At 41.8% G+C, this 23549-nt stretch overlaps 1 protein-coding gene across 5 annotated transcripts in view; it reads left to right on the top strand.

Moving 5' to 3' along the window:
• The window catches only part of MYO1B (myosin IB), a 136722-nt gene extending 114110 nt beyond the window's left edge, over positions 1 to 22612 (top strand). For all 5 annotated transcript variants that reach the window (XM_069983606.1, XM_069983607.1, XM_069983604.1 and 2 more), the window contains 7 exons: positions 291 to 365; positions 1747 to 1881; positions 5866 to 5972; positions 8450 to 8582; positions 16080 to 16232; positions 19063 to 19190; positions 20588 to 22612. In XM_069983606.1, coding sequence (XP_069839707.1) covers positions 291 to 365; positions 1747 to 1881; positions 5866 to 5972; positions 8450 to 8582; positions 16080 to 16232; positions 19063 to 19190; positions 20588 to 20711 — 855 coding nt within the window. In that variant the 3' untranslated portion in view covers positions 20712 to 22612. The remainder of the gene's footprint in view (positions 1 to 290; positions 366 to 1746; positions 1882 to 5865; positions 5973 to 8449; positions 8583 to 16079; positions 16233 to 19062; positions 19191 to 20587) is intronic.
• The last annotated feature ends 937 nt before the right edge of the window (positions 22613 to 23549 follow it).

Here is a 23549-nt window from a genome sequence, read left to right as displayed (position 1 = left end):
CTCTTAATGTGAAATTGTAACTATATGTTCACAACTGTGTTTTTGTCACCTGTTTTACACTCTCAAGGCTCTACTGTAAGATGTTATTTGTTTTGTGTATGTGGTGTTATATGTATCAAATGTAATACGGCAATGTAAGTTACAACTAACCAGATTTTGTTCTCTAATCTTTCCCTTAGAAAAGTCTGTGTGGTCATACCTGCACTTCTGCCGCTGTCCTTCTGATTTGTGCCGGGACCTTCTTAATCAAGTAAAGCTTCCGTTAACTTTGCTTTTTGTCTTATATTTAGGTACGTAGAGAATACAGAAAATTTTTCCGTGCCAATGCTGGAAAGAAGATTTATGAGTTCACAATACAGAGAATAGTAAGTATTCTATATGATGCATGGTCATAAGAATGAAAATAACCTCAATTATTTTTATTCACCTCTTTGTGGTCTCAACAGCTTGCAATGTTACACTGCTAAATGTGTGCACTTGTAGAAGTCCAGTAGCTTTATGAACAATCAAGGTCTCAGGTTCAGTTCTTAGGGTAGCCGTATTCCTTTTTTTAACAATTCTTTATTTGTTTTTTTGTACGACAAACAACATGTACCAAATAATGTAGATATTGTAAAGGGGGTTGAACAAGCAGACAAACGTCCAGAACAAACAATATGAACGATAAGCTTTAACTGCAAGCATAAACATACAGTCTTAGTCAGGGGCGTAGCTAGGATTAACGGGGCCCCATAGCAAAAAATTGTAAGGGCCCCCCTCCCCTATGCAAAACACAAAGCACTGCATATTTATTATTATTATTATTATTATTATTATTATTATTATTATTATTATTATTATTAATAATAATAATTATTTTAAATATATAAAACTTGGTGATGTGGCCAAAAAATAAAATCTCTCGTGGCCAGAGGCAGAATCCTGGCTGCAGCTACAAGAGTGTCTGGCAGAGCAGGGAGTCAATGGCTCCTTGCTCTGTCAGGCCACTGTTTTAACTATAAGGGCCCATTAGGAACATTATGGTTAAATACATAGGTGCAGGAGAAGACTGCCTTCTGCTTAACCCCATATGTACTACAGTGTGTAAGTGACCCAAAGTTCAGAAGACAAGGAGATCTCTGCTTCACTGCTCGTGCAATGATAAGCCCTGACCTCTGTGTGGAGCTCTGCACATTTTCCTACTTGATTGCTGCAGGGTGGAGATTCTTGGAGATACTCCGGTTATGGCCACCAGTGTAAATGCAGGAAGCACGCAGGTAGGCCCACAATCCTTAGTGTAGGTACTGTAGACTTTAGAATAAAAAGATTCCCACAGCATCCAAGATGGAAGCAAATGTGTTTATTCACACATCGGGGTACAGCAAAAATGCGATGTTTCGACCTATTGGTCTTTATCAAGCATGTTCGATAAAGACCAATTCGTCAAAACGTGGCATTTTTGCTGTACCCTGATGTGAGAATAAACACACTTGCTTCTACTTGGCTGCTGTGGGAATCCTTTTCTTCTAATGACTTTATGACCTGTCAAAGGTATTTTTTTTTTCTTTTAATGACTTGACACTTTAAAGGCCAGTTTATTGGCAATGTTTGGGAAAGTTAAAGGGTTTTCAACTGATGTTGGATTAAAAGGTATGATTATTTTACAATCTGGGACTGTCATTTAGATAATTATCCAATGTTACCAAAGATAATCCAATGTTACCAAATTCTTTTGGTGTTTTATTATTTTATTTAACTTTATCACAGATGCAAAAGTATTTCTTGGAAATGAAGACTAAGGTTCCCTCAGTATCACCCATAGACAACAATTGGCCACCAAGACCTTACCTCTTCTTGGATACAACACACAAGGAAATGAAGAGGATTTTCCATTTGTGGAGGGTATGCATTTGATATAGCTGGAAAGCAGTGATCATCTGGTTTTAACGTTTCCAGTTTGTTCATGTTTAGGAAATCTTAAAAAAATATTTCCTTGCAGAATTGGACCTCAAAAGAGGTGTGCAGACCATAGAGGGATTGTCAGAGGTTATATGGCTGACTGGTGAAGCCAATAATGATGCACAAGAGAGAAACAATGTTGCTGACAAATGCAATTTGTATACTGACAATACAGGAGGCTTGTGTGCTGCTTTTTTTCTGTCATTAAGTTTGGAAACAAAGCAAATGCGCAGTAATATACCCATACAACATTGAGGATTAACCATTAGTCCGGAAATTTATCACATTGTTTCATAGTACCTTCTTTGTACCTGCATACATAAAACTGAACATGCAGTAACGTCTCTACTAGTCACTAGGCAATAGTTAAGTCAGCTCCACATACTACATAGCACAAAGTTTTGGAGTTTATTTTTTCTCTGTAAGCGGGATCTTTCCTAATGCCTATGACAGTGACAGAGAAGCTAATAGCTATAACTATTGTAATGAACAGTTACAACAGACCCACACATTAAGCCTCATTTACTAACAATGCATCAATTATAAGCTGTTTTTTTGTTTATTTGGCGCGGGCCCAAGACAAAGCCCAACCATCCTGCTACACTAAAAGTGGCTGTTTTTTAAAATAGAAAACCCATAAAAAAAAAAATCAGTGTTTGCTTAGTACATCTGACGGTTTTAAAGGACACACCCACAACACGCCCACTTGGCAGGTTTTCGGACAAAAATGATGGGTTTGTCAGGTTTTTTGAAAAATTGTGTAAAAGTTTTGCACACCTTTAGTAAATATGTTGGAACACCTAACCAAAAGGGAAAACGGACAAAAAAACATAAATTTTCTGATGGGAACACATTAGTAAATCAGCCCCATTATTGCCAGATTTATTTATGTGTCTTGTGCCCTAAATAAACCTGGCAGGTTTTTTTACAAGACAAAACTAAAACCCCGATCTTCCCGCAGCACTAGAGAATGCAAAACCCATAAAAATTAGTTTGTTTGATGAATATGTCGGTTATGGCAGGTTTAAAGGCACACACCCAATTTTCTGTTTCTTAGACATAAATGAGGGATGAGTCGGGTTTCTGGCATTTTTGTGTCGCACACCATTAGTAGATAAGGCAAAACAGTAAACTGGCAGGGAAAATAAGTAAATCTGCCCCAATATGTTTGACCTACTTTAGTTAGAAGGGGTCTTGAGGATGAAATGCAGATGCATTGAATAAAATGGAAATATCGATTGGGCAAGTAAGTTAGAAAGTGTCGTTTTTTTAAACAAAGTATAGGGCTTTTTATGTAGTGTCTACACACCCCTTGTCACAGCATTTTTAAAGCGAATGTACCATCATGTACACTTTTTTTTTTACATGAGAAGATAGGCGCGGGTGCGTTTCAAAAAAAGACTGTGCTGATTGAAAAAAAAAAAAAAGGTGATGTACCTCATGGTACATTCACTTTAAGGCTTGGGGATGCTGTAGCCAGATTATACTTTAATAACAAAAGCATACAATTTTTCTGTCATTTTCCACATAGGCTTCTCTGTAGGACTTGAAAAGCATGGAGTTTTTTACAAGCATTTTAAAACTCAGAAAAAGCCTCAGAAAAAGTAGCCTGGGATCTCTGTATTGCTCTGCTCCAATTTACAATAATTGCTGCTCTGTTTAAATGGGGGATGGGAGGAAATTCTTTTATAGAGGAAATGGCAAAATTCCATTCCTGCCGCGATTATAAACTTGCTTTCTTGTTTTACAGCTGACGTGAACTTATATATTGAATCTAGCTTGCAATAATAAACCAGCAGCAAATGGTAGCTTTTCAGAAATACATAATTTTTCATATGCTCTGTGTACCAAACCTTACTAAAGGATGACATACAAGATTTAGCAAAAAGCAAGATGAGGCAGTGAAGCGATACCAGCATTTACTTTTCCATGCTTTAGCATGCTGCAGTTATATTGTAGGTTTATTCTACTACTCCGCAATGGCAGTCATTACACTTCCCTGTGATGCTGTAAATGATCTGTTCGTTGGCAGCCCTGTTTCACAAGTCTTACTACTTTTATTATAACTTTCCTTTATTTTTATTCGGTCTAAAGCACACCACAAAGCATGGGTCACCATACAAACCCTGAGTGCAGGTATGGTGCTTGTAGGAGCTCAGTGTGCCACATGTTTTCCATAGATCCTCCTAAGTGTGGCAAAAAACCTGTCTCTGTTTGAAAAGGACATACAGTATGGACTTGCTGCAGATCCGTAAGACAAAGGTCCGTAATACAGTCAAGAGCCTGAGGCTGGGGTTCAGGCCTCAAAATCCAAAGATTTTAGTGTGATTTTTCATGGAGCACACATGCATTAAAGAGTCACTGTCGTAATTTTTTTTTTCTTCCAGAAATCAATAGTCCAGGTGATTTTAAGAAACTTTCTAATTGGGTTTATTAGCCAAATCTGCCATTATCTGCATTTAAAAAGCCTTTTCCCAGCCCCCCCCCCCCCCCTTCCTCTTTTCCATCCACTGCAAAAAATACGAAAATTGTGACTTGTTGCATCAGACTTACCCAGTCTGGTCTATAGAGAGGGGAGGGGGGAGGAGGAAGGAGGGAGTTAGCCGACAGCAGAGAGCGGATAACAGAGGATTACAGGCACGGGGCTGGGAGAACGCTGTAATCAGAGCTCAGAGAGGTCAGTGCTGACTGTCAGAGTAGATAACGTGTGAGGTATTTGTAGATTAACTCTTTGTTGTCCTGTTTTGGTCTTTTATTTAGCTCTCTCCATAGGAGAACAACGGCTAATAAACCCCAATTACAAAGTCTCTTAAAGGACAACTCCCGCGGGCCCCCCCCCCCCCAAAAAAAAAAAACACAGACACCATACTCACCATCCCTCCGGTGACGATCGCCACTCCATTCGTCCGCCGTCCGCCTCACCGTCACCGCCGTCCAGCGATGTCTCTGATTTCCGGGTCCTGGGGATGGAAATGACACTTGGAAAAGGCTTGGATGGAAAAGGCTGCCAGTGCGCTTGCGCACTGGCAGCCTTTTCATTGGCTGGAGCGCATCACACGGCTTACAGCAACCTCAGCCAATCAGGGCTGACGAAGCTGGAAGCCATGTGATGCACTCCAGCCAATGAAAAGGCTGCTGGTGCGCATGAGCACCAGCAGCCTTTTCCGTCCCATTCACTCTCTATGAAGACGCCGAGGAGGAAGAAGACCCGGACCGTCCCCCGGCTCTGACGTCGTCGTCACCAGATGCCGCCCGGGAGAAGAGGACCGTGACAATCGTAATAGGTAATGTATATATTCTTTAACTTCCGGGCAGGGGGTCGGGGGTCCGAAAGTGGGGGAAGGGGGCCAGACCGGGTATTTAACCACATTACAAAGTTATATAACTTTGTAATGTGTGTTAAATAAGCTAAAAAAAATGTTCGTGGGAGTTGTCCTTTAAAATCGCCTGTACTATTGATTTCTGCAAAAAAAAAAAGTTTCATGACAGTGACACTTTAAGCAAGTAATTTAATGATTTTATGCAGAAGCTGCATTGCAGAAAATCAGGTGCTTCTATACATACGGTGTTCAGTGATGTAGGAGAGGGGACTTTTCAACATAAGTGTTATTGTAATAAAAAGAAACAAAATGCAAGTAATGTATTTATCCCTAAACATACTACAGTGGTTTTTCTTGTGACTGATATTGTGGACACATGAAATGGCATAGACACATGTGCTTTTGCATATAGTAATGACTTAAGGGTGATATTGTACTACCCTTACCTGTGATCACATCAGTGCAGTAATCACCATTTAGTCATCTTGGAGCCATACACCTTGCTATTCTGAATGTATTTTTTATTCAAGTACTATATAAAGCATTTGACAACATCAGCATGCTTTATAAAGCCATCTATAGTAAATATATATTGTTTTTTATTTAGTGCAAAAAATACAGGGATCAATTCACAGAACAGAAAAAGTTTATTTACGATGAAAAACTGGAAGCAAGTGAACTCTTTAAGGAGAAGAAGTCTTTGTACCCTGCCAGGTAATTCTTGTTAAGTATAAAACAGTTCTTAGAGCTCATCTAAAATAATTTTTCCAGATAAATGAAATTTGTATTATACATATGGTGTTGGCCAAGTGTTGTGTTCCAGGGTGTCCATACTAAGGCTTTATGATCATATGTTTCAAATGGTGTTTTTACTTTATCTAAAGGGGATCTATCAGCAGTTAAGACAAATCTAACCTGTTTATGGCCCCCTACTGCACAGGAAGCACAGAGGATGAAGGTATGACTCTGGTAAGACAATTAGGAGCACTGGAGCACCTACCCTACCCCCAAATCGCTGATCTGTCCCCGGCTGGCCAGCCCCTTTATAATGATCAGTGGCCAGAGGCGAGCTGGGGCAGGGCAGTGCTCCTAACAGTCTTACTGGACTGTGAAGCAAATAACTAACTGCACTGGAATGGCACAGAGGATAAAGGTTGGACATATACCTTCATCCTTCGTGTCTCCTGCACAAATAGGGAACTATCAGCAGGTTAGATTTGTCTAACATGCTGATAGTTCCCCCTTAAGAATGCTGCAAACTGTTTAATAGGGAGCACACTGACATTTGGAATAGATCTGGCAACCCGACCAGGTGCAAGCAGTTGCCCATATGTTAGTAAATGTTGTTGGTAAAATCCTTCATTAAACACACCAGATCACATAATGCACCCATGTGCTAGCATTGTGCTAATGTGTTAGATTTCTCTGGTGCACAGTAATTTTTTCCCCTAGTTTGGTTGGTTACACCCATAATACTGTATTTATACAGTTGCCTAAGTTAGAACATGCATTGTGGAGTTTCTCATTCATACATGAAGTGTCATATTGGCAGGCAAGCTGGACGTTCTTAAAGGGGTGATCCAGCCCTTCAAAAAGACGGCCACTTTCTACCAGAGACAACACCACACTTTTAGGGTGCAGGTTTTTAAACTGTTCTATTGAAGTTAATGGAGCTTAATTGCAAACCACACCTGAACTGGAGATAAGAGTGGTGCTGTTGACATGCTTTAGTGCAGAGTGTGACTCACTGCTGCAATCTAAAAATATGAAGGCAACTTAAATTACAAGAACAAATGTAATTTATATAAAGGGAAATAGGGGACTTCTATAGATAAGAACCAATTTTCTAACCTTGTTGATCCATGACACTGGCAGGGTCCCTACCTGTTAAATCATCAGATTGTCTAGAAGGTTATAAAGTTCCATAGTTGTTTAAAGATACATCAGTCTATAGAAGAAAGATGTTTGCCCAGGTATTTTTCACAAAGGGAAGTTACATTTTAAAGTTGTACAAATTGTCACAAAGAAAAAGCATACTCATTCTTTAAAGGGGTATTCCCATTTGTAAAAGTTATGCCCTATCCATAGGATGGGTGAAAAGCTCAATGGTGGGGGTTTGACCACTGGGGTCCCTATCCTCCAGGATAGGGGATAACATTTGGAGATAGGAATACACCTTAAGGGTGGGTTCACATGTACCGTATCCGCAGCGGTTTCATGCTGGGAGTTTGCAGAAAAATCCACTGCATCTGAGACCCACAGTCCCCGTAGGTCCCGCTCAGCCAATCAGTGCACGGCCCTGAGGTCAAATCCCCTGCGGATACGGTACGTGTGAACCCACCCTAAAGCTGCTGTACATTATCTATCTTGACACTAGCTTAATGGGCACAAGGCTTGTGAGTAAGGAGAAATGTGACTTGGTGCTTCTATATGGGGCCTACTTAATAAACAGGATATGAGTAGTAATGAGCAAACTTATCGAACGCCAGTATATCCTCCTATCTAGTTATGAGCAAAATGGACAAACCCGAATGCTCAGCATTTGACTCCCAATGGCTGCATTCAAGGATATGCTGACATTCACTGGAAATTATTCATAAGGAGTAGAGATGAGCGAATCACTTGGAAAATTGTTTTGCGAAGCTCGCGAATATTTGCACGAATTAGCGAATTTTCATGAATTGCATACAAATTTCATTAAAAATAGTAGCGAGCGAACATGTTTCTAAATGTTCATATGTTCGTACCAACATGCCGCTAATTGTCCGTGTTCGCTGATACAAACAATTTGTTCGATGATCGAATGGTTATAACAATCATTTTCAAACATGGGAATGTGTAATCTCAACTGTGTAATGTTCGCAACTGTGTAAGTCTAAGCTAACATTTGCGTTCCTTATTGCAACCGCAATGTTTAGCGAATTTGCGAAGAGAATCTGGCGAAATCTCAATGAGACAAATTAAATTTGCTGCGAATCAGAATTCATCAGATTCGCTTTGCTCATCTCTAATAGGGAGCATTATGGACAGTTACATCTTTTGCTTGAGTTTTCATTCTTTGATAGTTTTGTAGCTTTAGCTGCAGTTCTATGGGAAACAGAGCTAATGCTTTTCAATGACACCATGATTTAAAGCCAGGGCAAACCCTGGGTTTAGCAAATGCTCCGCTAATCTGTACAATCTAATTTCAGTGTTGGACAGCCATTCCAAGGGGATTATTTGGAAATCAGCAAAAATCCTAAATATAAGAAGTTAAGTGATACCATTGAAGATAAAATAATAATTGCTGACACTGTGAGTAAAATCAACCGCGCCAATGGAAAGGTAAGATATTTTGGTAAATGTGCTTAAAGAGCATTTCCACATGAGATTTCCCCATGTTGATGCGTGAAATGGTGACCTCTCTAACAGCTTAAAAAAGGCCTGGATACATTTCTGGAGTGTAATATTACAGGTTATAGTCACCAGAGTGCGGAGAAGGGGTGTTGATCCAGTCATTTTCTGCAATCTGGAGTTATTTGGGGATACGTTTTGCAAAACATGTTCCAAATATTTGCAGATGGCATTGAACAATATAGGGCCATCAATTGACATTGGTTAACATTAGAGATGAGCGAACCTCAAGCATGCTCGAGTCGATCCGAACCCGAACGTTCGGCATTTGATTAGCGGTGGCTGCTGAAGTTGGATTAAGCCCTAAGGCTATGTGGAAATCATGGATATAGTCATTGGCTGTATCCATGTTTTCCAGACAACCTTAGAGCTTTATCCAAGTTCAGCAGCCCCAGCTAATCAAATGCCGAACGTTCGGGTTCGGATCGACTCGAACCCGGTTCGCTCATCTCTAGTTAACATGTTAAAGCAAAGAGAACAATGATGACTTTCCCACCATGTAAGAGAGTGAAATGACAACTGTTGGACACATTTTGGGCCAGCTGCCTTTTTTATTTCTTTAAGATTTTAGAATTTCCTTCTCTTTTATTGCCTTACATATTCAACTGCACAGATTTCCTTTGTGATTCTGGTCATGTAGTAAAGTAGTTATTCTCTAGAGTATAATGGATAGAGATGAGCGAACCGGGTTCGAGTCGATTTGAACCCGAATGTTCGGTATTTGATTAGCTGGGGCTGCTGAACTTGGATAAAGCTCTACGGTTGTCTGGAAAACATGGATACAGCCAATGACTATATCCATGATTTCCACATAGCCTTAGGGCTTTATCCAAGTTCAGCAGCCACCGTTAATCAAATGCCGAAAGTTCGGGTTCGGATCTACTCGAGCATGCTCGAGGTTCCCTCATCTCTAATAGTGGACTCTCTGACAAACTTTCACACTTTTAGCCAACACACAAAAAACAATAATAGAAAGCTTTGCATCTTTTTCTGTGTTTTGGAGCCACTCCTGGTTTGGCTAGTAGGGTTGAGCCGATCTGTCAAACTTTTAAGTTTCGGCAATGTTCTCTGACCAGAACACTCAGCATTTGTTTCCCTATGGCTGCAGAAGTTGGATGCAGACCTAGGGCTGCCAGGAAAACATGGATACAGCCAATGGCCGTATCCATGTTTCCAGGACTGCCTAGGGTGGTATCCAAGTGTTCAGGTTTGGAGAAAGTTGCAAGAAATACTGATCAATATATTTTGTGTAACCATAACCTAATATCTTGCCATTACTAAAGTTGCTGGGAAGACTGGCTGAACCTGTTGCTTCTAATGACTATGTCCAATCTTTTTTTCTGGCAATGCCTGTTCAGCCAAGCAAAATGTTCATGTGAGAATGTTTTTTTGGAGATCTTAAAGGTAGATGGACATATAAGGAAGAGATATGGAAAATCATCACCACTAATTTTTCTCCTCTTTTGACCTTTTATAGTGGGTTTGGCAGCTTTTTTTTCTTTTTTTTTACATACTTTGCGGAAGAAAGATGACAGAAACAGAAATACACACAGTCGGAAAAGAAGAGCACTAAGGCTTTATTCACACATCTATGCTTTTAGATTTCAGTTGCTTTTATTGTTGTCTTCCACCCTATTTTTTCCTGTTATTAATGGAGACGATGATGCTAGTGTGGGCCTTAAATGGGTACTCGGAGTTAAGAAACACACTGCTGACTGCTAGGGCTGTAAAACTACCCTGTACTAACCTTGACAGCCATAGTCTGGCCCGCCGCTTCTGTTGTCTTTCCCGCTGATGCACGTTTTCTGCTCTGCTGCTGATGTTCCCAACCCACTGTAGCCCCAGTGCTTGAAATGTCAGCAGGACAGCCTGTCATATGGGGAAGACTAGAACGCCGGTGCGGGGGTTGTCAAGGTGAGTACAATGTAGTTTATTATAATAAATATACAAGAAAGTGACAATATGGTCAGATTTTCTGTCATGGTCTGAATTTTATTGTGCCCAATGGGAGAGAGAGTTATTAATAGAAACTGATAAAAACAGTTTTATCCGTTTGGATAAAAATGCTACATCAAACCCTGCCTAAACCATGCATAAATGAAATTGTACAGGTTGATGACAGCAAGGGATGGCTATGTCCTATATATCCTACCTCAAAAAAGCATGAAAAGTGCTTTGATGCATCTTGCAGAGGGACATATGGCTCAATAAACTAAACATATTCGACACTACTTGTGACTATGTTTTGTCTGTTTATTACCTGGTTGTCGCTGATTCTACTGAGGTGGTCCATTCTTCAAACCACCGCCCAGTTCCCGCAATCTGCGCTGTTTTCCACATACATTAATGGGGTCGCTTGGAGCACTGGAGGTGGGCCCAGTGCCCCCAGTGTACTTATATCTCCTCCCCTGGATCATGCACTGAGGCAGAGCTAGGCCAGGGATGGACTTGGTATAGAAGGCCCCTGGGTGACACGGAAGAATATATCATTAGGGGGTGCTGGGCCCACCTCCAGTGCACCAAGTGACCTCATCAATATATATATCAAAAAAGTATTCTGACAAAAAAAAAAGTATTCTGCCATCAAAAAAGTATTCTGACATATACCACAATGTGCCCTCAATAGCGTTCAATATATTAAAGCGAATGTACCACCTCTATTAGTAAATATTCTTTTACAACCTAGTCGGCACAGCTGTGTTGATTCAGCAGTCCATTTTTTAACCCCTTAAGGTCCAAGCCAATTTTCGTTTTTGCGCTTTTGCTTTTTCCATTTTATGTTTAAAAGTCCATAGCGCTTGCATTTTTTCACCTAGAGACGTATATGAGCGCTTATTTTTTGCGAAACCAATTGTACTTTGCAATTACAGGCATAATTTTTCCATAAAATATGTTGTGAAACCGGGAAAAAATCATTTGCGCTGTCAAATTGAAAAAAAAAACGAATTTGTTTTGATTTCGGGGAGTTTTGCATTTACGCCGTTCGCCCTATGGTAAAACTGACTTGTTATGCATGTTCCTCAAGTCGTTACGATTACTATGATATATAACATGTATAACTTATATTGTATCTGATGGCCTGTAAAAAATTCAAACCATTGTTAACAAATATATGTCACTTAAAATCGCTCCATTCCCAGGCTTATAGCGCTTTTATCCTTTGGTCTATGGGGCTGTGTGAGGTGTCAGTTTTTGCGCCATGATGTGTTCTTTCTATCGGTACCTTGATTGCGCATATACGACTTTTTGATCGCTTTTTATTAAATTTTTTCTGGATTTGATGCGACCAAAAATGCGCAATTTTGCACTTTGGGATTTTTTTGCGCTGACGCCGTTTACCGTGCGAGATCAGGAATGTGATTAATTAATAGTTCGGGCGATTACGCGCCCGGCGATACTAAATATGTTTATTTATTTATTAATTTATATTTATAAAATGGGAAAAGGGGGGTGATTTGGACTTTTATTAGGGGAGGGGATTTTTTATTAATAAAAACACTTTTTTACTTTTTTTTTTACATGGACTAGAAGCCCCCCTGGGGGGCTTGTATATACATAGCACTGATCTCTCATAGAGATCAATGCTGTGTATATACACAGCAAAGATCCATGAGATCGGTCATAGATTGCTATGGCCTGCTGCAGGCCATAGCAATCTACTGCCGAGCCGGGATCAGCGTCATTCCGACGCTGAGGCCCGGCACGGGCAGAAGAACGGATCTCCCCCCCGTGATCGCATCGCGGGGGGGAGATCCGACCCACTAGACACCAGGGATGTGATGTCTGAAGCCCTTCAATGCAGCTGTCAGGTTTGACAGCTGCATTGAAGTGCTTAATTAGCCGGCGCGGCAACGGGACCCGCGCCGGCTAACAGAGGCACTGCCCGGCTGCACGTGTCAGCCGGGATCAGCGCCGTTCAGAGCGGGGTCCCGGCGGGACCCCGCTCTGAACACCCCCCGCGGCGCCATGACGTATCAGATACGTCATGGGTCGCTAAGGGGTTAAAATGCTGACTGGTTCCCATGATCCACACTATATATATATTAGTGTGGATCATATATATATATATATATATATATATATATATATCAGGGGCGTAGCTAATGTCTCCTGGGCCATTGGATTATGAGCATAATTCGTTCCAGGACCGTGTTTGTAATCCAAATCCACTCTTAAACCAAAGCAAATTTTCCTATAAGAAATCATGTAAATGCAGACAATTGGTTCCACACCCCAAATATATTTATTATTCTGTACTGTACAGTAATGGAGAGGATGGGAAACACAAGGGCTGACAGAGACTGCAGGGAGCATGAAGGAATGAGCAGGGCAGATGTGGGCACATACATGCAGCACTCTCTGTCCGGGGAGAGAGGGGTTACAGCTATGGAGAGATTACCCCCCCCCACAGTCCTGTCCCCTGATGTAAGCCCCAGCCTGAAGGGGATCTGCTATGATTTGGAAGGTGTTTAGAGTACAGTGCTGTAGACCCCGCTATGCTTGCCATGCCCCTTCTCCACTCGCGCTCCCACCCAATACAGGAATATCTTAAACCAAAGCAATGCTCTTAAACCAAGTCACAATTTTGAAAAACTGTGAGCTCTTAAACCAAAACGCTCTTAAACGAAGTTACTCTTAAACCAAGGTACCACTGTATATATATATATATATATATATATAATACACACACACCAAGACAGATATTACCTATTACCGCCATACTGTTACCGACCAAATCCTGTATACTGAGACCAATATTACCAGTAATACCAGTATATAGGGAGGAAACATTACCGCCACACCACAACCACTACCATCACCACCATATTGTTACTGACCAAATCCAGTATACTAAACCACCTCATCCGGTCATATAGAGGTGGCCCCAGCTCTATACAGGTTCTATACACCATATACATTACTGTGCAGTTATATCAGGTGACTCACAGGAGACGTCTTTTCTGATCGGAGTTCTTTCCTTTTCATCTTCTTCTCCATCCGTCCTAGGCCGTTATGAGAACTTCTCCGAGCCACAAATCCACAGAATCTGCCAGACAGATATATTAGGCTCCACACTCTGACACCATCTCCATCTCTCTACACACTGCACATCTGTACTGTCCCCTTTACACCCTCATTTAGTGTGTAGCCCTGACTCTATGTGACCTCCTAATAATATATGCCCCCCTCTGTGTATTCCCTCTCCCCCTATGTTGCCCCCCCCAAATAGATGGCCCCCTCTACCCCCTCCCTTATAGATGGCCCCCTCTCTCCTCACCCTCCCTTATAGATGGCCCCCTCTCTCCTCACCCTCCCTTATGGATGGTCCCCTCTCCCCCCACCCTCCCTTATAGATGGTCCCCTCTCCCCCCACCCTCCCTTATGGATGGTCCCCTCTCCCCCGACCCTCCCTTATAGATGGCCCCCTCTCCCCCCACCCTACCTTATAGATGGCCCCCTCTCCCCCCACCCTACCTTATAGATGGCCCCCTCTCCCCCCACCCTACCTTATAGATGGTCCCCTTCCCCCCCCCTCCCTTATAGATGGTCCCCTTCCCCCCCCTCCCTTATAGATGGTCCCCTTCCCCCCCCCCTCCCTTATAGATGGTCCCCTTTCCCCCCCCCCCCTTATAGATGGTCCCCTTTCCCCCCCTCCCTTATAGATGGTCCCCTTTCCCCCCCTCCCTTATAGATGGTCCCCTTTCCCCCCTCCCTTATAGATGGTCCCCTTTCCCCCCCTCCCTTATAGATGGTCCCCTTTCCCCCCCTCCCTTATAGATGGTACCCTTTCCCCCCCTCCCTTAGAGATGGTCCCCTTTCCCCCCCTCCCTTAGAGATGGTCCCCTTTCCCCCCCTCCCTTAGAGATGGTCCCCTTCCTCCCTCCCTTATAGATGGTCCCCTTTCCCCCCCCCCACCCTCATAGATGGCCCCTCTTTCCCCCCACCCTCATAGATGGCCCCTCTTTCCCCCCACCCTCATAGATGGCCCCTCTTTCCCCCCACCCTCATAGATGGCCCCTCTTTCCCCCCACCCTCATAGATGGCCCCTCTTTCCCCCACCCTCATAGATGGCTCCTCTTTCCCCCCACCCTCATAGATGGCCCCCTCCTTCCCCCCACCCTCATAGATGGCCCCCCTCTTTCCCCCCACCCTCATAAATACCCCCTCTTCCCCCCCACCCTCATAGATGCCCCCCTCCTTCCCCCCCACCCTCATAGATGCCCCCTCATAGATGCCCCCCTCCTTCCCCCCCACCCTCAGATGCCCCCCTCCTTCCCCCCCACCCTCATAGATGCCCCCCTCCTTCCCCCCCACCCTCATAGATGCCCCCCTCCTTCCCCCCCACCCTCATAGATGCCCCCCTCCTTTCCCCCCACCCTCATATATTGCCCCCCTCCTTTCCCCCCACCCTCATAGATGCCCCCCTCCTTTCCCCCCACCCTCATAGATGCCCCCCTCCTTTCCCCCCACCCGTACAGGCTGATAAAAAAACAAAACTTAACTCACCTGACAACGCGCTCCCACATTGATCCTCACTCCTTCGATCTGTCCCCGGCTGCTGCGCGGCTGCCGGGGGTGTCGCGTCTTATCCCCGGCAGCGCGCGCATCCCAGAACTCCCTGCGCGCCGGAAACCGGAAGTCAGGGCCCAAGGCGCGCAGGGAGTTCTGGGATGCGCGCGCTGCCGGGGGTAAGACGCAGCCTTGGGAAAGACGGAGCCAGACTCTTGTGGCCGCAAGCAAAACAATGCTTGCGGTCACAAGAGTTATTGATCGGGGGGCCCCGCGGGCCCCCCTTGTGGCGGGCCCGGTCGCGGCGGCGACCCCCGCGACCACGGTGGCTACGCCACTGATATATATATATATATATTTTGTGGATCATGGGAACCAGTCAGCATTTTAAAAAATGGACTGCTGAATCAACACAGCTGTGCCGACTAGGTTGTAAAAGAATATTTATTTACTAATAGAGGTTGTACATTCGCTTTAATATATTGAACGCTATTGAGGGCACATTGTGGTATATGTCAGAATACTTTTTTGATGGCATCCTGACATATCCGACAGCACACCAGCTGCTGTGGAAATACAACCTGCAGCATGCTAGGAGTTGTAAGGGCATGCTGAGAGTTGCAGTTTTGCAATAACTTGAGAGGCAAAGTTATGGGCCCAGTGCCTAGACCAAAAGTCTATGCTTGACTACCAGTAGACTCTCTTAAAGCATGAGTCCCCATGGAAAATTTTGCGGTACATCAAGATATGCAATTGTTTCATAAAGAAAGTTTGACAGAAAATGAGCTGCTTCATCTATAAGAACTTTTTTCTTGCTCTGTTACTTCTCAGTGTCTTGCACGTAATGTTGGTCAAGATGCATTTTAGTGGGATAGTGGATTTGCCTCAAGTCGGCTAAGAATTCCTTTTAATCCTCAGGGAGCAGCCAGGATTTTCTTGTTAACAAAGAGCAATGTCATTATTGCTGACCACAAGTCAGGCCAGATCAAGCTGGAAGTCCCTCTAGGAGATGTCACCAAAGTGAGCATGAGTTCGCAAAACGACGGCTTTTTTGCACTCCATCTCAAAGAGGTATGTCTGTCCTGCATTTTACAGTCCTTTATCTCCGGCCTGGGGGTGACATAACATTCCCCACTGACTAGTCTGTAAACCACCACTCCTCTGTGGGGTACTTATTACAATGGGCTGTCTGTGCTGGACAGTGGTAAGATGTCAGTGTGGTAGCTGGTGCTCGCTCCCTTCCTTTCTGTGTTTGGCTATTTTATTTCTTACTCCTTCTGTCTATAATTTGGGCTTGTACTTATTGTTTGCTGGGCAGATTAGTGGGTTTATTTTGTTCCACTATATACACTTGTTTCTGCCCTGTGTGTTGGCCCTGCACATACAGGAGGTCATCTAATCTATATATATAGCTGTGCCTTACACGGGGTGTTCCCCTTTATACTGTTTACTTATTATTTTTCCTTAGTCACATATACCCCACCCCCTCTCTAGTTTTGTACTTCTGTGTATCTCATGGTGATAATTATATAATTTATTATTGATTTAAATAAAGAAATGTTTGATTTACTTATTAGTTCTGTAATTTTTTTCTTTGATATTTAATATTTGAGTTGCAAACATATTTTGTGGCAGACTTTTTTTGGGGTTCCTACTTATTACAATGGGCGTCTTGTATTACTTGCATTATTGGTAATGTTTTTTTTTATTTACAAATCTTTAATATATTTCTGAAGATTTAGTGTACCCGGTATATACATATAGGCTATGTTTTAACAATGATTTTCGATGGCCGTTACTTGAGTCACAAAATAGTGGCCGTTGTTTTGAGTACAAAACAGCCTAAGTTTAGCATTTTCCAACTGTCGTCGTTGCAATAACGGCCGTTGGAACATTAGTTCAAAGTCTAGTTCTAGTTCAAAGTCAAAGGTGGCCCTTTTGGGTATGTCTGTAACGAAAAGGTCCATTGATTTTAATACAAAGGACAGTGAAAAAAAAAATACTAGTACTATGTGTGAACAACCTAAAATAATGGCCACTGTGCAATAACAGATGCAAACTAATGACAAAAACATTAATTTGACAGTCGCTGTGAACAGCGGCCATTATTTTATAAGTTGTGTGAACCAACGGCTGTTGTTTCCATTGACTTCAATGGAAATCATTAAGGGTAGCTTCACACATACCAACTCGCAGTGTTATTAACGCTGCGAGTCGGCTAGGTCCTGGCAGATCATTTTCACTACATACATGCAGCGGTCTAAAAGACCGCTGCGTGTAAGTAATTCTGCCGGCCGCTTCACCCCTTCAGCTGCCGCCCGGGTCCCGCTCCGCTCCCTCTCTGTATACATTACCTGTCCTCGCTGCACAGGGTCCCGGCGTACTGCTCTCCCGCCCGACCAATCAGTGTGTTGCCCTGCTGCAGCCACTGATTGGCCGGACGGGAGAGCAGTACGCCGGGACCCCGTGCAGCGAGGACAGGTAATGTATACAGAGCGGGAGCTGGGAGGCAGCTGAGGGGGTTAAGCAGCCGGCACAATAACATACACACAGCGGTTGTTCAGACCGCTGTGTGTATGTAGTGAAAATTATCTGCCAGGACCTAGCCGACTCGCCGCGTTATTAACACGGCGAGTCGGTATGTGTGAAGCTACCCTAAAGAAGGATGAACTGGAACATAGACCATGAAGCTTAGTGTTCTGAACTAAATTGGTAACCAAATTCTTGTAGATTAATAGATGCACACCCTCCTAAAGTCCTAAAGTGTCACTCTCATCATAAAAAAAACTTTTGACATGTCAGAAGTACCGATCATGAGAACAATTTCTGTGTCAGCTCAGTCAGGCTCCATAGACTTTTATATTAGGAGCTTGACTGATCACGTGACACAGAGCTGGGAGAGAATCATACCTAGAGCGGTCTTCTCCCAGCTCGTTCTCATGATCAGTAGGGGTGTGAACACTCAGACCCAGACCAATCAAAACTTTTGACATGTCTCTATGGCATGTCAAAAATTTTTATAGTGACAGTGACACTTTAATGTTTTTTTTTATTATTATTTCTTTTATGGTAGTGTAAAATAGAGAAACGTAAAAAATAAAAAAAAATAAAATGTATCTAGAATTGCTTACAAAGTTACATTAAATAAAAAAAGTATTGTGCATGAATAATTTGAATTGTCACGTTAGTTATTGTTGTTTTTGTTAACATGCAACATATCCAGGGAGAAGGGAAATTATATACATAGGACCATATGCTAATACAACGTATTCCTATCCAGTATACAAGCCTACAGCATGTTGGAAAAAGCCATACATAGTATTCTGGCTAGTATAATGTCAGGTTAGAAGACTCTAACCTGCTGGTATGTTTCCAGAGGGCCAGGGATGTTGAGAATGAAGGTCATTTTCTTACCTTCATCCTTTTACTTAGTATGTAAATTAGGTAGTTTGGTGCACTGGGGGTGCCTCCATTGACCCATAGTTGAAGCCTTGTCAATAATACATAGAGTGAGAGGGTGCAGTTTGGGGCATGCTACATTGAGGCCCAACGCTGGAAGGTCAAATGAGCCAGGTAGCCGTATATGGATAAGGGGAAACGACCTGCGTCTGTGAACCAGATTCTCTTGCCCAGAACAGTTATTTAATAATGGAGTATAAAAGATTAGATTCTTTCTTCTAGTATAAACTGGGTCACTGGGTCATATTATGTAATGAGAAACGTGGCTTTTATAGACAGGCAGATGGGGATTTCTGAGGCTGTTAAAATGCTGGCACAGCAGAAGCCGTCCTCCGTGCTGACTCACCAGACTTCCAACATGTATAAATCTTTTATGTAGTTCTGCAAATTGCCATTAAATGACTATTGCTACTCATTGTTTTCTATCTATCTATCTATACAGGGCTCTGCTGCAGCTTCCAAGGGGGATTTCCTCTTCAGCAGTGATCATCTCATAGAGATGGCTACCAAGCTTTATCGAACTACCCTAATGCAGACGAAGCAAAAGATAATCATAGAGATTGCAGATGAGTATGTGTACCCATAGTTTCATTTATCTTGTTTAATTGTGATAAGGGGCACGTGTGGGGGACCAAATTCTGTGTTAACTACAAAGAGTGAGGTTTTTTTTTTATCAAAGCTTTTTCTTTATCAAAGTCCATCTGATCTTGATTGAAATCTTGGCCTTAGTTCATGCAACCATACAGCACATGGGCGCCTGAAAGTCTGATTAAGCAATCCTTAGACTATAGGAAAAAAGACTTTGTCAAAAATTGAGGCAGTTCCATCCGGCAGAATGTCAGAAGCACATTTGTAAAGTTCTATCTGGTGTTATATAACGCAGGGCACCTAATAAGATACCTTCTTTTTGGAAGAGTAAAAGGAATCTGTCAAGTTTGTCAATCTCCAAGCAGTCTAACAATTATGTTCTGATATGTGCGGTGTTTAATTTTTATTTTACTTAGCCCAAAGACAGATGGATACATATTTGCTGTAACCCACTAATCTATACTGACTATACTGACTGCGGGATTGTGTGTTTTGGGAGTCTGACCTGAGGGATAGCTGCAGGGAGGTTGAACACCCCTTTTCTTTATCATTTTGCTATTTCTTCTATAGAAAGTCACATATGTTGTATGGGCTATTCACAGTTTATACATAGATGGCACATGACCAGGATATGTGCCAGGATCAACAAGTTCAACCTCTAGCACCTCCCTTGATCCCCAGTGTTGATGGGTACTGCACTGTGGCCCTTTTTAGATGACTGGTGCTCTGCGCCCCCGGCAACCATCTTTCTAGTTTATTAATGGGAATGCGTCATCTACATTATTTCTGTAAACACTATCTTGCCTGAACTTCTGTTAACAGCATTCAGATATAAGTTTTACAGCAGTCACAGGAAACCCTTTAAACAAAGCTATACTGTGTGGGGATGGGTGATTGCCAAGGATGTCTAAACATCCCGAATAACTTTACCTTTCATTACATCTGGATGCTGGATGGTTTTTTTTGGATGCATTACCTGCACTAAATCTGAAGATGTTAAAAACAAGATTTTAACTTTAAAACTTGTAATATAACTAGTGATCTTGTTTGTTCTGTGCTGAGCACTGGTAACATTAAGTGAGTAGGTACTTCTTGGTTTTCTCCTTGTGCATCAGGACAGCTCTATGCACTGGGACGGGCCCGGTACCTCCAGTGTGATGAGATCCCTTCGCTTGGTGACGTTCCTCTATCAGAATTAAGCAGGGCCGCATCACCGAGGGGAAGGGATCCCATTACACCTGGGGCACCGGACCCGCCGGGTGTCATTTCGAAAGAAGGACCACACCACCAGGATTACTGCACCAGGCAAGTCAATGTAGTATAGAAAAAAATCCAATTGTTGACCGTAAGTAATCACTGTTGTATTTTTTTTTAAATAGGTTCTTAGTGCAGTTCAAACAAGATAAAGTATGCGTGAAATTCATTCAAGGGACCCAGAAGAATGGTAACATTCCCACATGCAAGCGGAAAAACAATCGCCTTCTGGAAGTGGCTGTATCCTAATGGCACAGTCGTTACTATATGGACATTTTTAGTTGTAACAGTGCAATTTTTAGAGGGGGGGCAGTTTTATTTTATTTTTCTGGATTGTGCCAAGAGAGGTTAATAATGTGCCTTCAGTCTGGAAGATCTAATAATTTTAAGTACATTTTACGCTTTTACATAATTCATCTTTTAAGCAGCGGTTTTATCTCTTACAGTTAATCAAACCAGAAACTTCTTGCCAGGTGCTTACAGACACGTGCTGTGAACAATCTTATTCGCAGTCTCTCATACCAAGCCCTTGTTTCATGTAGTTTTTTAAGGATCTGTATGTAACAGTCATTGTGCCATGTAAAAACTTTTTTCAATGGAATCTGCTGGTTCTACCCCACATCCTAGCAGAGCCTAATGGTTATCCATGATAAAGTCACATCTAGCTACTGTACAATTTTCAATATATTTGTACCAAGGTTTGAATACCGCAATGGTTCTAAAGTTGTATATTATTTTAGCTTATTTTTATCTATTTTTGACCCCATGTATAAAAGAAAATGGAGGACTTTGTATAATGTGCAAGTATCCAGACAATGTACCATAATTAGAATTTTTTGTTGTTGTATATTTACACCAAGCCAAAAGTTACCCTTTAGAAAAAAATCATAAAAAATAACTAAATAATTAATGCAAAACTAGTGGTGTTCTGCATACACAGACATGGTTTCACAATCTTTGTAAAAAAATGTTTTAATATCTACTTAATATACATGTTATTTCTTGTAAATGATATTGGTAAGTATGAAGGAAACTGGTAACCTGAAAGTGTCTAAAGCTAAGTATTCTAATTAAAATAGGACATCTAATGTCAATTCTTTGTGACCCGGTATGTTTGATTTCCTAGTGTGGTCATAGGTTATACCACAAGGGAATAGTAGCTATACTATGCATTGTAATAATGAGCCATGGCTAAACATACAGGTAGCTGTAGTAGGTACATAAATCAATTACTAAATTCATCATTAACATATGTATCCTGGATATATAATGGTTAGAGATGAGTGCAACTTGAGCATGGTCGAGTTTGTCCAAAAGCTGTAAGTCTCAGCATTTTATTACCGATGGCTGAGTTGGATGCAGCCCTAGCTATCCCTGGAAAACATACAGCCTATGGTTGGAATCATGTATTACATGCAGCCCTAGGGCTGCATCCCACTTCTTCAGCCACCAGTAATTAAATGCTGAGACTTCCGGGTCCGGACAAACTCAAGCATGCTCGAGTTGTGCTCATCTCCAATAATGATTAAAAGCAGATATAAACGGCACTTACTTTACACTCTGGCTGGACGTGTTCTGATGCCAATGATGAATTGGATCACTTGGTAAGACAACCGTAGGCCTCTAATAAAAATTCACAGAACAGTATGTGACACAATCCCATACATGTCATTCCATTAACCTTTGCTTGTTATATTTCTGTTATCTTAATTATGTTAAATAGGTATGAAGCCAGAAAGGATTATCTCCATGTATTGTGATGAATCCTGCTCAATGTGCAATAATCATTCACTTTATTTATATTTCACAATCCTGTGTAATGAAATACTTGTGTAAGTACATTGCAGTGACAGACACATAATTAGTGTCCATTGTGTTTAAAATCTGACTCTAAATGGTGTCCAGTTTCCTGTAGGAGACTAAATGGTACATAAGAGAAATTCCGGTATTCATTTTTATATTGTTATTATACTGTCTCATTATTATGCTGCTCTCTTTACCTGTTTTTAAGCCCATCATTTTTATAAATTAGTCCTGAACCTATAGAAGCTGCACACAAAAGAACCTCTCCTTTTAGATCTGCATTATAACGCATTCTCTGTAATTTACTGCAATTAATCTTTTATAAACTGAAGAAATGACAAGAATCACCTTGGTGTGCTACTTTTTTGTGTATTATTCCAACTTAAAGCAAGCCTTTGGTTTTCCATAAAACTTTGCATTAAATGGGATATGCAGCTTACAAAAAACATGGCGGCATTCTTCCAGGAATAACATCAATCTTATCTTTTTGCTCAGCAACACATTTAGCTGTGCATGAGATATCTCTTTTTAACAGATTCCACAGATGTGGCATCTGTGGAATCAGTGAAAAACACAGATCCCATAGAGTTCTATTGGTGAATTCATGCCACGATTCCGCTCTGAGAAATGACATCCTATTTTTTTAACGGCACTGATAGCAGAGGGGATCACAGTACAGATTGTCATTCCAGTAAATGACAAATCAATATAACTTTGATTTGAAATCTCAAGAAATTCTACTTTAGAACACACTTGCGAAGACTTCAAATATCTACAGGTGACCTTTTAAACTGCTCCTAGAAAATGGCATTATAACAATATTTTATTATCACACTGCAAATAAAAAGAATATAATAAGGCAATGTTGGTAACCTTTATAAAACCAAATCTGATTGGTGTACCAGGACCTGGGCCAATAATACAGGAAAGAGTTTATAAAGATAAAGGGGGACATTTTATCAAGCCAAAAAGGTATATTTTTTGGCAGAAAATGGCCAGATGCAAATAAATGTATTCACAAAGGGGCTGTTTTGCGAATAAATATTAAAATCTGGCCATTTTCCGCCTGATACGCACCGAAAAATAATCAGGAAACCTATGCCAGTTCTGAGCTGGTGTAGGTTTCCTTGGCACACACACTAGTGCGCACAGGATTTAAGTAGAGACATAAATTTGCATACTGTCGGAGCAGCGGGGACATTTTTAAGCCCAGCACAGAAATGTCCCCCATAGAGTTGTAACAGTTATGGCTAAACTTGAACTAACAGAGGAGGACAAGAAAAA

Source organism: Dendropsophus ebraccatus, chromosome 9 (genome assembly GCF_027789765.1).
Source record: "Dendropsophus ebraccatus isolate aDenEbr1 chromosome 9, aDenEbr1.pat, whole genome shotgun sequence".
NCBI lineage: Eukaryota > Metazoa > Chordata > Amphibia > Anura > Hylidae > Dendropsophus > Dendropsophus ebraccatus.
This window is presented reverse-complemented; position numbering and strand designations above follow the sequence as displayed.